Source organism: Lonchura striata, chromosome Z, assembly GCF_046129695.1.
Source record: "Lonchura striata isolate bLonStr1 chromosome Z, bLonStr1.mat, whole genome shotgun sequence".
Taxonomy (NCBI): Eukaryota; Metazoa; Chordata; class Aves; order Passeriformes; family Estrildidae; genus Lonchura; species Lonchura striata.
In genome coordinates this window covers 70852042-70869125 of record NC_134642.1, presented here as the reverse complement: position 1 = coordinate 70869125, position 17084 = coordinate 70852042, and the positions used below count along the sequence as shown (strand labels likewise).

At 41.5% G+C, this 17084-nt stretch overlaps 1 protein-coding gene across 1 annotated transcript in view; it reads right to left on the bottom strand.

The window, feature by feature from the left end:
• Positions 1 to 13202, bottom strand: part of CEMIP2 (cell migration inducing hyaluronidase 2) — a 48195-nt gene extending 34993 nt beyond the window's left edge. Inside the window, exons 1-2 of the mRNA XM_031507495.2 lie at positions 13017 to 13202; positions 1394 to 1730 (exon numbers count right to left, since the gene is read on the bottom strand). Of these exons, the coding sequence (XP_031363355.2) occupies positions 1394 to 1718 (325 nt within the window). The 5' untranslated portion in view covers positions 1719 to 1730; positions 13017 to 13202. The remainder of the gene's footprint in view (positions 1 to 1393; positions 1731 to 13016) is intronic.
• Positions 13203 to 17084: the final 3882 nt, after the last annotated feature.

Genomic DNA, 17084 nt, shown 5'->3' with positions numbered 1-17084 from the left:
ACAGTGGCTCATCTGGTCCAGCCTCCCTGCTTAAGCAGGGTCAACCATGCACATTGCATGGAATTCTGTTCAGACAGTTGTGGAATATCTCCAGTGATACTCCACAGCCTCTCTGGGTAATCTGTCCCAGCCTATGGTCACTCACACAGTAAAGAAGTTCTTCCTCATATTAAGGTGGAGCTTCTTATTAACTCTTGTCTTATTGTACAACAGCGCCAAGAAGAGCCTGGCTGCACTCCAAAGTATTTCAGTGTGTTCACTGGCAAGTCACCCTCCCGCCTCCTCTAGAATTTGTCTGTAATGAAAGTATTTACTGCAAATGTACCCATTACCAGCAATACGTATCATAACAGAGGAATGATCCTCCATTTACTAGTCCCTAAAGTTTTGTTATTTTCCTTTGCAATTATTAGAAAAGCTCAGCAACTTCACCCAAGAGCAAGCCACCACCAAGAGCACTTCAGTTGGATATGTCCATTTCTTTTGTACTGTCATCTGAAATCTTCAGTCGATTATGTGATTTGTTCAGCCTGTATTGCACTGACTTTGGAAACAGCATCTTTTTGATTCCTATGTCAAAAGCCACTAAGAAATCTGTTATTACAGTAGCCAACAGTTTCAATTCTGTTATTACAGCATCCAACAGTTTCAATTCAAAATCCTGTTTAGCTTCCAGAAACCTGACTTCTGCCCTAAAAACAGCCAAAAAATGCCAAACAAAGTCATCAAAACAAACCACACTCCAACTGTACCATCAATATTTAGCAACTACAACTCACAGCATCTTCTAGGAGTTATTGGCTAGAAGGATGTACACTTTGTGATCACAGGACCTGTTGCTGCCTTACAACCATTGACACATTTCAGAGATTCTTCAAATTACAAAGAAGTTGCCCAGTTTTCTAAAATGAGCTGGAAACAAAAAATCAGGGCTAATAGAACAAAAAAAGCTCCTTGCCCAATTTGCATATAAACAAATACATACTATTAGCATAGGTTCTCAAAGATTTTTAGATTATTTTACTTCACCATTTTTTTACTATCTTCCTTAGTTACAGCTGAAACAGACAGGATTTAGTTTTGTCTACAATTTGTGAACATGAGACAGCTTCTGCAGATAAAAAAAATTATGTTTATAAAACATTCATGCTTTTCTCCCCTCACCACTAATCTTTTTTTATTGCTATGCCTTTCTGTTTCAATCAAACCATATGTAATAAAAACAACACTGATAACAAAAACAAAGCTGATCTTTGCCCCCAGTCTCTGCCTCCTGTGATCTTAAAATCACAGTGAGTGTCCTATTATCTTTCAACAATAATCCTGATACTGAATTATTGAGTTATATTCACAGGCAGTAAAACTTCTAGGATGATTTTCTTAACGAACTTACCATCTGGAGCATATTTTGAAGCTATTCCCAAAAAAATCCCCAGTGCAACAAAAAGTGAAAGGCTAGAAATGGCAGAACAAATAAGAGTATTTTTATGTCTGTTGGCTTCTGCCTGTCGGCGGTGCTGCTCCACTGATAAGGATGGGAGACTTGTCTGGGCCTCCTGTCTCGCCGAGGTAAATTCTGCTGCAGCATGGTTCTGTGAAGGCAGCGGGGGACGGAGAGGGGCAATTCTCCCTGGGACGTACCCCGAAGACCTGTGACTGCTCCCGTTCTGAGGACGGAGGAATGCAGGGGAGCTCCCCCTGGTATCAGTGCCTTGCATGTTATAAAGTCACTGGAACACACACAGAGAGGGAAAAAATAAGAGACAGCCTTTCAGAATACAGATCAAAATGCATAAAACAAAAAAAAAGAACAACAAAAGGCAAATTTAAGCCACATGTGTCAAGAACAGCCACTGAAGCTATTTACAAAATATGTGTTACTCAGTTCCTACTGGTTACTTGCCATGGTATAAATGCACAGAACAACAGCACATGCATCTTCAACACAATTAAACTCAAAAGCATGTGGTGTGGGAACCCAGTACAACACAGACCATTTCTTCATAGTTCCAGGGGCTATTTTTCACTGAGTATTTTCACAGTTAACTTGTATTATGAGATTAAAAAATCAGATGAACAATGAGAAAGCTAGCAATCCCTGCTTCCCCACAGTTATGCAAAGAATGTCTAAATGTATTTTTTCTGTACATGGAAGCTGAACAAACACCTCACTTTCCCTTATGGAAAAGAAGCTGAAAAAGATGTGCCTGCCTTCTACACTGGAAGCCCTAAAAGCTGTTTAAATGAAAATACCAAATACTATTTTATTTCTAGTCATGCTGATGCAACTTAGTCAACACTTTTAGTAAACTGAGGTGCATAGAGCCAGAAAACTCTTGATTTACTCACAGCAAAATTCAATTGTTAGTAAAGGTACATCACGAATTGTCCTATAAGAAAGTCACCTACACCTTATTCAGCAAACCTTGTGATTTTTTTTCTGTGGAGATGCCTGGGTTTGGACACAAAGCCTGGAAGCAATATGCCTGCTCCAGATCTCTGCACCTATCATCCAGAAGTGAGTGCTGCTTTTATTTCAGTTACTAGTATTGTTTCAATCTTTCTTCTGAAGCACACCAAGAGGACAGTGCCACCATATCAGTGCCATTACTGCCTGGCCCATCCTCAGCAGCAGCTCTAACTCACCACACTTGAATAATTTGAGAGACAAAACTGCATTTGACTGTTTTCTCTGGTTTTCCAGTCAACAGTGCTGTACAGAGTATTCACAAAGTTGGCATAATTGTTTTTATCCTCATTATGATTAACATTTCTAAAGATGAAATTTTTAGAGAAGGATGCTCAAGTTTCACTTAACTGAAACCCAACTTTTGAAACTAAATCCTGAAGGGGATTTATGCATAAGTCATGTGCATTAAACAGCAAAGTGTAGGAAAAATAAAAACTACTGATAATGCAAGAGTATAAAGATCCTCTTTCTGTTCCATTAACAAAGGGAAGTCTGAGCCATACTCTGAAGTGTCAGGCACGCTGATGAAGAAGAAATGTGACAGCTGTACTCTTATTCTGAGAAGTAGCAAAGGAGCCTTTTGTCCCACATGGTGCAAAATCTGATAGTTCACTGTTTCCAGGAAAAAGAGCTGTTACTATTGAATAGGCTGGATTACCCTTTCATAGGAGACAATTAATCTCCTGATGTATGCACAATGCCAATGAAAGCACTGAAACATTAACTGAAGTAGCTACCCCAGAGTGCAAAAATTATTCCAAGTCCTCCTCTTATAATGCACCTGTTCATTATAATAAATTAATTTTTCAGCATTCTCCTTTCTGTTCTTTGGCAAACCTAATCCTCTGCTCTCAAATTTAAGTGCCCAACCAGTTATGTGCACTGTGGAACAGTTTGCTTTAACTTCACTTGCTTTTACTCAGCTTATCACCTCTCAGAAGTGAAAGTAAGTTCTGTGTTTTCAATGTGGTATTAAATGTTCGGTAGAGATGGAGCTTTACAGCTAGTTCAACTAGTTCAGTATTTATGTCTAGCTAAACAAATGCTGGACTAGCTTCTTAATTAAACATTTTAAGAAATCTGATCAAGCATCAATATTTTATTTTTTTATGGCTTGAAACCCCAGCTCCTTAAACTTGGTTAGTTTTTCAGTTAGGACATTTTTCTGTGACACTGACAAAATTACTACAATGTTCATTATAGTGTAATATCAACAGTTAAGAAGTTTTGAAACTACTCAGCTATAGCAACTGAATCCAGATTGGCTATGCAAAACTTGAAACTGTTTTACAAAATAATTTTCCCACAATTCTTCCCATCAAGGCCTCCTAAAGTACTGTCAGACCTCTAAAGAAATAACAAAAAAAAAAAAAAAACAACAACAACAAAAAAAAAAAAACACAAACCAAAAAAATTAAAAACATTAATTACAGCAGCCATTGGAAACACTTGTGTCATATTTCAAACATACTTTGTGCTGTACAAAGCATTCTGCTTTGTTTGCAACCCTCATTTTGGCAATTGTAAAAGGTTTTCAACTGTCCCACTCGAGTGAAAACACAGGGCACCCCAAGGATGTGTGGGAAAGAGATGGCAGAATTGCTGTCTTAACCATTACAAAATAAAAATAATTACACTTAGCCAATAAGGAGATACTCAGTACATTCTAAAGACTCACCATACAATTTTCCATTACAACAGGAGTAACCATTGCAATATTTCCTTCCCTTTTCATGTGTTATTTGAAATTCTCTAGCTGAAAAAGGATGTCTTCTATCCTGTAGAGCAGCTATTAGCTTTTTTGAAAGATAGATTGATAATCTAATTCAAATTATTGGCTTGTGTCTTTCCACTCTGTGGAAGCCTTCAAAGAGCACCACATAAAAGCATGTATTTTAATTGTCTGTATGGCCAGTTATGCACCAGAGAATGCAATTATTTGGCTGCACAAATATAGTTTGCATGCCACAAATACAGCACAAATTTTACTATGCAAATACATTTACAGAGTGAAATGCAGGACAAAATACCCTAACTGTTCAACTATTTAAATACCACATTGAAAATTCCTATGCACCTGAATTTTCCCACATTTCCCTTTGACCTGTGCCTATACTGTGGTCTCCTAAAGGCACTCATGATCTGGGCATCTCTTCCTGATGGTCAGCCCCAGACAAGAACATCTCCCACTTTTGCAATAGTACTGTGGTACACAGAATGGTGCAGTATTTTACTTTGCAGCTTACTTCAGAGTGTTTTCAATAACAGTCAAGTTCTCACACCATATACAACCAATTAAATAACATTTATACAGAGCTCTGTACAAATGTGTCATTTGTCATGCCATTTATGAATCCTGCTTTCTCACTACTCTCAAACTTCTTGCACATCAGCTCTCAACACAGTATTATGCAAGATTTTAAATCCATTATTCAACACAGCTTTTAGTCAGAGACACACTTAAGCATGTGCTTCCAGCTCATCAGTAAGAGGGAAGTTTCCAATGCACAGACTCAGCTGGAGGATCTCAGATACTTCATCCCACAATGTGTCTGGAGTATTTCAATTATTTCATTGCCATCCATCTGCTGGATGACAGCACTATTTGCATATCACTCTTTTGCAAGAGTAATACAACTCTATGCAATCCAGGTTTCTGCTCATGCACCCCGTCCTACCGCATGAGCAAGCAAACAAATACTTCTCATACTGGTCACATCAGCCAAGCCAGTTTAAACCACCTTAAATTAAAAAAAACAAAACCCATTTAAAAGATTTATTTTGCACAGCTTCCAGGTGAAAACAGTGAATACCTGCAAGCCTGGATACATCTACAGACCAACCGAGCAAACAGATGTGGACAGCAAACCCCAGCATACAGACAGCAGTGAGCCGCTGAACAGGCTGCAACATCTCCCGTCTGCTCAAGTATTCCTTCACTGATTTTAACTTGTGCTGCTACCACACTCGCATACAAGCCCACATTGTTCCACATGGTCAGAAACTGGAAACATATGCACTGTACAACCAGGGCATAACATATGAACCTCCTGAGACATGACTGTGAACTCGGAAGCAAGCAGCATGCTTATCCATTACTCATTTTGGGGCTGGTTTCCTGGGAAGAAATTGGCTTATTTTACCAGATAATTCAAAATGTCACATGACACCACCCAAAAAGTGAGAAAAAAACCAAGATATTTTACACTTCTGTGTTGTCAAATGCTAAGTGTAATAAAACATGTCAAACATACTAATAAACTCCCACACCTGCATCTGTACAACATCTGAAAATGTTGTACAGAATGTTTGCTTACTTCATAATTTATGCACCTCTTTAAGCACATTTTAAGGATCACAGGTCTTAAAAATAAAATAAAAGAAACCAGAAAAAATTACACACTTCTGTTGATCTGGGTCATCAAATTATACCAGCTCTAGTGCTGACCTATTATCACACTGTCTAGTCTTAAGAGTATATAATTGATGCTAAGGAAAAGACTGAGCAAAGGATGGAGGAAAACAACACATACACAAAAAAATACTTCCCCATGCAACACAGTAGTAAATTTGCAGACAACATGAAGCTGAGAGCATGAATCAATTTGCTGGAAGGTAGGAAGGCTCTGCAGAGGGACCTGGAATGGTTGGATGGATAGGCAGAGTCCAGTAAGATGAAGTTTAGTAAGTCCAAGTGCCATGTCCTACATTTTGGCCACAACAACCCCCTGCAGTGCTACAGGCTGGGGATGGTGTGGCTGGACAGTGCCCAGGCAGAAAGGGACCTGGGGGTGCTGGTTGACAGCTGGCTGAACATGTGTCCTGGTGGCCAAGAAGGCCAATGGCTCCTGGCCTGGATCAGGAATGGTGTGGCCAGCAGGAGCAGGGAGCTCATTCTTTCCCTCTACTCGGCACTGGTGAGGCCACACTGTGAGTGCTGTGTCCAGTTCTGGCCCCTCAGTTCAGGAAGGACATTGAGACACTTGAGCGCATCCAGAGGAGGGCAATGAGGCTGGTGAGGGGCTTGGAACACAAACCCTGTGAGGAATGACTGAGGGAGCTGGGGGTGTTTAGCCTGGAGAAAAGAAGACTCACTCTCTAACTAAAGGATATCTCTATCTACTGTAGAGTGTCATTCTTATGACACTCTACAATTTCCTGAAAGGTGGTTGTTGTCAGGTGGGGGTTGGTCTCTTTTAGTAGGCATCAACTGACAGAATGAGAGGACATAGTCTTAAGCTGCACCAAGGGAAATATAGGTTGGATATTAGGAAAAAGTTTTTTACAGAAAGAGTGATAAAATACTGGAATGGTCTGCCCAGGGAGGTGGTGGAGTCACCATCTCTGGATATGTTTAAAAAAGACTGGATGTGGCACTCAGTGCCATGGCTTAGTTGTGGTGTTAGGTCATGGGTTGGACCTGATGATCTTGAAGGTCTCTTCCAACCTAGTGATTCTGTACCATCTCTTTCCTGGTAGAGGCACTTGTCTAGTATAAAACCAAAGGATAGTGAAAAACCCATGAAAAGGGAAAGGGACAAGAACTCAGTATTTAAAAGCTCCTAAGAAGAAACAATTACTGAACACAATGTGATGTCAAGCAAGCTCCTAAAGCATGACATGCACACCTTTATAGACCTTCAAGCTGGTCAACCACAACAGAAATACAAATTTCAATGCTTTAACTGTCCTGGAAGTCACCAGTTCAATAGATCTCAACCTCACTGGTAAGAATAATTCCAGACAGGGTGCCCACATGCCTTCTTTCCCAGTTTCACATTTTCTCCTCCTGCCTCATTCTGAAATTACACCTATTCACTAAGATAATAGACAGCATACTGGAAGGAACCTACTTTTCCATCCATATACAAAAGCTGGAAAGAATATGTTCACAGTGAGATGCTACAGTCAAGTAACTGTTCAAAATAACAATATTTAGAACAGCCTGAAAAAATCTCAACTGAGTTACAAAAAAAAAAACAACTTTAGAAAGAAACTCTGACATCTAGACATAGATGCTGTTTTCTGCATGCCTCCACCAAGTTTTCTCCCATGCTCAGCACTTTCAGAAGAAAATTACAGCAAAAAGCAGCAAGAAACAGAGGTATAAGAATGGTAAAAGTTACAAAACTTAGGAAACATGCTCTATTGCATTAGATTTTCAGCATTTCCTGTGTAGCAATAATAATCTTTAGCAAATTTCTTGGCATGTAGAAAACATGTAAAATTACAAAGTCCATATGTCTTAAAATAAATCTTTCAAAGTACACAATCACAGGACCACTTCAGTACCACATATCAAGAAATACGAGTGAAAACATGCATTATATATACAGTATAAGAGAAGGCCTATAGATAGAAATAATCTTCATCAGCTGGTCTAATGAAATCTTGGAGAACACAAGTCTCTCTCCAGTTCAGATGAAATTTCAAACTTATATACAAGTAGGGAAAGTTGGACTACATATGTTTAAGTGACATGCAAAACAATTAAGCTATTATCTATGGATTAGAAATGATGATGAGGTGATCGGGAGAGGATGGTGAAAAGACTGTGTTCCAAGGGAAAGAGGTAAACAGACACTCTGGAATAGCATTTGTCTGTGGGGATAAGTACAAAACTACAGTCAAGTAAAACCACTCTCATGTCCTGTAGGCTAACACATACAGGAGAGCCATGAATTTCATTTCTATCCTCTTGTGCAGGTGTTTGGCTGATCACCATTAAGGTTGAGAAGAAGACCAGAGGGTATCTGTACAATAAAAATGGTTCCCTGCTGCAATGACAACTGGGCTTTTGTCCTTCAGACACAGTTTGTGTGAACAAGCTCTGCAGCACTCACCTGGTTCCACTTACAGAGCATTTGATGCAGCAGATGAAGTATCTGCTTATCTTGCAGAAAGTTTACATACAAAACTTAGGGATATTTGTAGTGCTGCAGATATGTATCTTACTGCAGAAACTGCAGGGAAATGTTTTTTTCCAGTTCCTAGACACCAAGTTTTCAAGAATTCTAAACTGACCAGTAGACACTGCAATTTTCAGTCTACTCAAGTAGAACTGTAGTAGCTTCAGATTTTGCCCACTGAAAAAAAGAAACATAAGCCAGAAGCCACAGCAAACTGTAGTCAGTGTATCTAAAATGGTATCTGACATTTCCAGTGAATTCTACTTTCCTACCCTTTGTTTCTTTATGACTGTTTATCTTTGTAAATTATAAATTGGTGGAGTTCTAGTCTGTTTTTCATTCCCTGTTTAAAAAATAGCATATTCTGCTGGAGAAAACCATGCAGAAACACATGAATTACAGACAACTTAAATACAGCACATCCAAGGGCACACTAGGAAATACGGCATGTGCTAAAATAGGCAAAATGAATGTAATAATTTTTACTGCTTCACTTTCAGAGATTAAACTTTTAATAATTTGTGTAAGAGATCAAGAGTGGAAACTTACATTTTAGTCACCCATCTATCATTCACTTACTGCATGAGTCACAGATTATTTGGGCCCCAAGCCTGTAATGTGAGGAAAAGAAGTGGCCACCAGCCTCATAGGAACATTGTGAGGGTTAGTTTAGAGAACACTTTGGGCTCAGCTCAGTAATGCACCTGAGTACAAGCCTACTTTTAAGTAAATAAACAGCTACATTTAAGTCAACAACTTTCACACGAAAGTGACAGATTTGCCACATTCACCTCAGGGAACCAGAATAAGCTGGTAAGGAAAAATCCAAATAAAAATCAGGGAAAAGTATTTAAACTACTTGTCATACAAACAATAAGAAGTGGTATACAGATATCTGCAGTCTCTAGAAAAGCACAAATCCCAACCTAACACAAATCCCAACCTAACAGCTGCAGAATAGGACTTCAAAGGAGACTATAGAATATTTTCTATGTAACGGTAATATACTTTAGAGAGGTAAACTTGAGTTCAAGGCACTACCTTGAATCACTGGGCCTACAATCCTACTCCAAAGTGAAGGGCAGTAAGATTAGACATCTATTGTTAAATGAGAAAAGCCCTTATAAATAGATTATAAGTATATATGAAAGTATAGACTATAACATGCAGTGGGGAAAAGAATCAGATCCGATATTCAGCTTCAGTAAACTGGCATATGCAAAACACTCCTGAGTATACTCATACAGTCACTTAATCATCAAAGGGTTGTCATGTTTAAGTTATATTTTAAAAATGAAACAGCATAATAACACACTCTCTTCTCCATCAGCATGTAGATTTCTTTCTTTGGCAAAGCTGTTAAGTTCTTAGAATTTTTTCTTCAGTCCAACTCAAGCTTCAGTAAATGATATGTCACCTCTCATTCTGCATACCTGAAGGACTGTCTCGGCAGATTTTAACTGTGCATCAACCACAAAAAAATGCTGCTCGAAAAACTGAATTATTGCAGCTGCACACCCACATTCTTTTGTCTTGTCTTTGTAGGACCCAAGTTAAAAGAGTCTGCGTTAAAAAATAATTAAGAGTTGCAAATCACATCCAATCACATCCAGTGAGAACAGACTCTCTGAATCTCCAATGGACTCTTCATGACACAGAAGTCTCTGAATCTGTCTCAGTACTACACGCTTTCAACATTAAGAATTTACATAGGTTCAGAGAGCAACAAGGTTGCAGAAGATAATTCAGTTGAGGATTATTGGATAAATAACACTGCCTCGAGTTTAGGAAGTCCCTGAAACAAGCTGGAAGACAGTAGCATCACAATGCAGTAGCTTCATCAGATGACTATTACTCACCACTGCCAGACCCCAGGTAGTTGTCTGGATGGACACTTGGCCTGACATGATGTGGTCACTCTCATACTACGCTTTAAGACCTCGTTTACCTGTCTTTCACCTTCTCTTTTCTAAAATCACCTCTCCTCCTCTAACGACCAAATCCCCCTCAAACTCAGCCACTGCAACTGCTCGTTGTGATCAGCAACACAAAAGACACCTTTATCTGATCACTTACATTAATATGCCACAGTGATATAGAGCAGCTGAAATACAGTAGTTTTCATTTTGCTGTAGGAATTGTGGCAATGTAGCAGAAAGGCACAGCACATACCAGCTACTGCATGAGGGCACAAAGTCTTGTGAAAAGTGTTTCTGCTGATGAACTAAAGAAGATTAACTTGGACTGTATATCTGAATGCCAACATAATTCATGGCTCTAAAGTATCTCAGAAATCACAGAACTACATGAGTTGAGAACCCAGTGAAAAAGGAACAGTGACTTAAGTTCATAGAATTTTGTAAAAGAAAAAATATGCTATAATTTTCCTTTTGTAAAAAACACAAACAGCGTATTTGGGATACTTCAAAACAGCAAAATCTCAATCTTCAAACATCAAAACAAAGCCCCGTAATCCACCACTAGGTATGCATTCTATTGAGCTGCTGGCTACACTCATATTTTGGCTTACCTACAGTGAATTCCATTCTAGGAAACTTCAATAACTCTGTACCCTACTGCCAAGTAGTGCAACATCCTGCCAGGTATAGCTAGTCATCTTGTATGACTGCACTACTCTTTTTCACATGTTCTTCTTAATCCCATGTGCCAAAAAGATAGAAGAGCTACTAGCACATCACTTCTGTTAACCTACTTCACAGCAAAGCATTAAAATCAGTTATAAGTGTAAAGTATACATTCTTTAGTGACTTCAGTATTTTCTTCCCATATTGCCAAATACATAACTTTTCTCCCTCACATCTTTGCTCAACTTTTCTACTCCTTTTCCACTTTCTCAGTATTACTATTCCACAAAAACTTTTCTACAAATATTTCATTCCCATTTGTCTTGCCAAAAATACCTCCATTAAATCAATAGAAATCCCTTTAGGCACAAATAAGCTGAGAACATATCAAGTCTAATCACAATTTGACTCCAAACAAGAAACTGCAATTTACAACACAGACTTTAATCATGTTTTGGTGCATACCATAGGTGATTCTACACAACAGCCTTACAGACAAATCATGAACCTTACTGATATATTCCAGATTATATTCCTATGATTTTTTAATATACAGAAAGCAAGATTTACTAGGTGACAATTTTCCCACTTATTTCTGTCTGAAGTTTTTTAAATCTCTGGTGCATGCACACATAAGGTAAAGAACAGTTAATCGCAAGCACTATGGGACAAGTTTCCTTGAAGTCACGCATGATGTGGCCCATCAGCCAAGGAGCTCCTTCAGCTGCAGGGCGGAGGTAGCAGAGGTGTGTCCTTACAGCTGTGGAGGCTGCAGCATCAGCCTCCAGCAGACAATGGGAACCAGGTTCCCTCTCCTCCCTGGCTCCCCCCAGTACAAGGCAGAATCAAGAGAACACGGGAGCTCCAATCTTAGCACAGAGCCTTCCCACAGGTAAAGAAGCCAACAGCTCCATTCTATTCAACAGGTAAGATAAACAAAACTGAGTCACTGCTTATTTTCTGCAAACAAGACTTCCACAGCAAGAACCTGGACTTGCCTCAAAACATACAAAACCAGTATGCTAAAACTGTTTAATAAAACTTCTGAAACACACTGGACATATAATGAAGGAAGTTAATGACTGTGCTTTGTATTTAAAGCACATGTAAAGTTAACCATAATTAAATAACAGTTCTAGTCCCAACTGTCCAAGGCATGCAGACATTTCTTCACAGATTTGGTAAGAATGTTGTTTTGAAGTATTTAAATAAGACTGAGAAGCACCTATCCCACTGCCCCCTGTCATTACTTAAGGAAATAAACCTCCTAATTCCTTTGAAGTACAAGCTACTCAAATATATATCAACTCAAATTAAAAAAAAAAAAAAAAAGAAAGAAAAGTTGCAAAATAACCAAAGTAGTCCCACAGCTTGTGTTCTACCTATTTTTATGTTCATGCCTTAAAGGAAAAACAACCTTTTTTTGGTGCCTTGGTTTGTAAACTTGGAAGAAAAGTGAACTGTACCACCAAAAGGTAACTTCCATTCATGGGACCTGTACCAGCTAGGAAACCTTCAGAGGATTTCACAGGCCCTTCTGAAAACAATGTTTTTTACACACAAGGGCCAACATCTTCTACTAGTTAGTGTCTCTAACAACTAGCAACAAGATGAACTGGCTAAAAGCTTCCAGCCAATCCTTAATACTCCTTTCCCCACAAAATATTGTGGGGACAATGTGTTAATATTTGTAATTAAAGAAAACATGCAGTGTTCCACTGGAAAAAATATATCCCCATCTCAAAACAGCACATACCACAGCTCCTGAAAACAGAATAATGCCACCAGAAATTTGAAGTACTACTTTATCCGCCTTATTACATTGTCTTTGTCGAGCTACAGCTGCTTTTCTGCTTTTAGAACTACTCAGAAATATAAAATCTCTTCCCTTTCAAGGAAACCATGTCACTAAATTCGCATTTAAATACAAACAAGGGTATTATCTTCAGCACGCAGCTCTCATCTAAGCTGTGTGATGTAGCAAAAATGCAGCGCATTAATCGCCGCACACCCTCCTTTCTTAGAGGGGCTGCGATGATGTCCAACTCTCACTCTTTCTTACGTGCCCCTGGGGCCGCGAAGCAGCTGTTGGTAATCAGTCACAAGGACGGCACTCCACGGCAGCCCAAGCCCTCGGCGATGCCCGTGACCAGTCCCAGCGCAGTCACGCCGCGGCGCGGACCCCAGCCCGGTCGCTCGCCGCCGCGATCCCGGCAGCGCCCGGCGGGCGCGCCAACAAAGCCGCGGCCCGGGAGCGCGGCCCCGGCGCCGCACCTGCCGCGGCCGCGCGCGGCCCACACCTGCCGGGCACGCGCGGCCCGGCGGCTCCTCGGGGCGGCCGCGCCCGCCGCCGCTGCCGCCCGGCCCTGCCGCCCCGCCGCCGGCTGCGGCTGCCGCCCCCGCTCCCTCCGTCGCTCCCCTCCCGCCGGCCCTGCGAACAAAAGAGGCCAGTGCGGCGGCTCGGCCCGCGCCCCGCCGGTGCGGCCCGGCCCCGGCCCCGGCCAGGCCGGGCGCGCTCTCACCTGGGCCCGGCGCGGCGGCGCGCTCGGGGCGGCGGCGGCGCGCTCAGGGCGGCGGCATAGCGCTCCCCGCCCCGGACACGGCGGGAGGCCGCCGGCTGCTCGCCAACTGCGCCGCTCCCCGCCTCGGCTGCCGCCCTTACGCAATTGGCAGCGGCCGCGAGCCCCGCGGGGCGACCCGGATCGCGGGCCCCGAGCGGAGGCGGCCGAGCCCCGCGCCGCTGCCCCGCCTCCCGCGCTCCCACCGCCCCCGCGCCGGGGGAGGAGCGGGACCGCCCGCCCGCCCCTCGCCCGGCCCGGCCCGGCCCGGCCCGGCCCGGCCGCACCTCCGCTCCGCGCTGCCCGGGCGCCGCGCTGCCCGGCCCGGGCCTGGCCTTTCCTTCCCTGCGGGACTGCATCCCTCTGCCCCTCCCGCTGCTGCCGGAACACCCGGGCGCCGCCTCCCGCGGGGCAAGAGGAAGCGGGGGGTACTTTGTATCCGTGCCCGGACGTACGGATCTCTGCGGGCAGAGTGGAAAAGAACTGACTTGCAGCTCAAATACTGGACATACCGTTAGATGCCGATGTCTGTGTTAAAGTAACAACAGTAGTTGTAGTACTAGTACTAATAATGATAATAATACTTATAATAGTAACAATAATAATTCCACAATCATAAACGCGCAGGTGTTGCCTGGGCAGTGTGAAATGTGCGTGAGGTGCGAGAGCCAGGCAGCGAGGGAAGAGACAGAATGCTATAACTCCGGAGAGGCAGCGGGGCGGGATGCAGGGACGCCCGGAGCGCAGGAGAGGCAACAGAAGCAGAGACACGCGGCGGCTGTCGGTACGTGCAGGCTGAACCAAGTTACTTACCGCGGTTGTAGTCCGGGCAGTCTGACCAGGGGAAAGAGCCGACTGGAGAATCTGATTCCACTTTCTTGTTTGGTTGTTGTTTGTTTCGTTTTGTTTGAATTTTGTTTCGGGTTCTAATGTTTTTTAAGTAAAATCAAACTAAAGCCAAAAATGTTTTGAATTTCACGGAACCCCTGCCTGAAGATGTTACACAGCAATGAGCATCAATTGGTATAGGGTATAAGAGGGACTCTCAAGCCTCAAAGCACCTCAGGCTGTCAGCTTTGATGCAAATCTGATAAGGGGCTTCTCTTAAGTTTGGGACCTCCCACCATTTCCACGCAGCAAGGTTGGGCCACACTCATTACTAATGAGCCAGTAGAAGGAAAAAAAAAAAAAAAAAAAAGCATGCCCTGATCTGATCCAAGATGCTTCAATGAAATGCTTCGGGAAGTACAAGCATTTCCCAGCATAGTTATTTCCTTGGGAATATTTCAAACAGATGAAGTCAAAGTGATAACTCACTTGTATGTCTATGAATACAGCCCTACTAACTTTGCCTCTAGCGATTTCCTCCTTGTTTAAAGCATAGTAAGCATAGCCTGTGTGGTGTGCTTATAGCACACGGAGACATCTAGTGCCTAAATATTAGACTGCAAATCAGCTTCTGAAATCTTGGAGATCACAGTCAGATCCATTGCTTGCAATGTTCCACCCCAGGGCTGCAGGGTGCGGAGCAGTTTTACTACAAACCATCGCACCACTGAATAGCAGCTGCCCGTGGAAGGGAGCGCAGGAAGGGAGTGCAGTGGAATGAGCAGCTGCACTAGCTCAGGAGGGGACTGTGACTGCAGCTCTGCTGCACAGCTTGAGCTTCAGGCCTGAAAGTTATAGCAGTAATTGACTCAAGTCAGAGATTTGCCTGTATAGACACAAAACACGTTGAGACAGTTCCTAACTTGCCTTTGTCACTAAACCACAGAGAGGAAAGCCTGTAGGTATATGAATAAGACAATCTCATCTTGGCTTTTACAGTGTGTCTCTACTTCTGTTCTCTCTTTGTTATGCCAGGAGCACAAACATTCTAACAAAACTGCCTCTTTTTAACAAACACATACAAACTGAATACTTACATTTGCCAATTACTTTGGCTGAAATTAAACTGAAGGTAAGCACTGCTTATCTACTAGAAAGACATTAGTCCAAGAACAGAAAGTATTTACTTTTTTTATATACTTGTCTAAAGAAAGAGGAAATACAGACTGCTGATCAACATTCTCAGCCAGACGCCTGAAAAAAAGGTCATTTCAGTGATACCCAAGTGCAGATGTTTTTGCCAGTACAACTGTATGGGGACATAAAGTAAAACATTTCTATGTACTTAAATAGTCTGAAACAAAATATAATGTATTAGGTATGTGTGTAGGAGTGCACATGTATGTATATTTTAGACAACCCACATAATGCATTCTTTTCAGTCTCAGGCAGGTCACAAACACCTTGAGCTATAAAAACACTAGATCATAAGACCATAGAAAAATTAAGGCTTGAAAAGACCTTTAAGATCATTAAGTCCAGCTGTCAACCCAGCACCACAAGCATGTTCACCATTAAACCATGTCCTCAAGCCCCATATCCACAGGTTTTTTTTAACACTTCCATGGATAGTGACTGCACCAAGCTTTACAAACCTTTCTGTCAAAAAAGAAAACCCAAAATCTGAATCTAAAACTCCTCTGGTGCAAGTGAAGCTATTTCCTCTCATCCTGCCACTTGTTACCCAGGAGAAAAGACTGACAGCCATCTCGCTATGACCTCCTTTCAGGTTGCTGTAGATCTCTTACAGAATGGAATTGTCAGCAAACAAAAATAATGTTTTTAAATTGATACATTTGAATAAAACAATCCCCAAACCCTGTAAGTATGCAAAATGCTGGACTTTGAAATTTCTTGAGTATTTGAAATCTCTCTATCAAACTCAAATGGTGCACTAAAGCCTTACTGCATCTCCATTCAGTATAATCATGCTGCTTTGGGTTTCAGCAGACAAAATGTTGATAAAGTGTATAAACCAAAGTTTAAAAATTACAAAAGATGGACCTGAAAGAGATGATTGATTAGACTATTGTCTAATGATTTTAAAATAAGCAAAGAAGGAAGCAGCTTTTGTCCTTCTGAATAAAAAGAGGTACTAGGAGAGAGGAGGGAGCAAGTTAGGAAACAACAGAGTAAGTAAGTATAGGCAATTACCAGTTAAAATTATGTCCTATTGTCTCAATTCTCATGCAGATCCTTAGAAAATATTGCTGTTGGTCTATTTAGATAAGAGAGCAAGTTTCTTTCCCTATTTAAGCCTTTCTGGCATATATCCCAGGTACTCTGTGGTAATACCTTTTCCATACAGTAACCATGTTTTAAATTATCATAAAAACCATACAGATTTCTAATTAACACTCTGGTATTTCAGAACTTGTGTCAAAATAAAAGTTAAATTAATAAAATAATGCAAACACTGCCTAGGCTGGGGGAAGGTTTGCTCTTGGTAAAAACTTTATCTTACTTTGATATATTGTGCTTCAACCAAAGGTAACAGCAGTTAATAAAATGTAACAACAGTTTGAGGGAGAAGACAAGAGTACAAAATTCATATTGGGGGAATGTAGAGGTAATTTTTAACCAAATTTAGTCGGAGCAGATTAAGTGCATCATCTTTCCCTGCTCACTGAAAAGCCAATAAGTTTTGGGGTTTTTTTCTGCATGTCAAGACAAC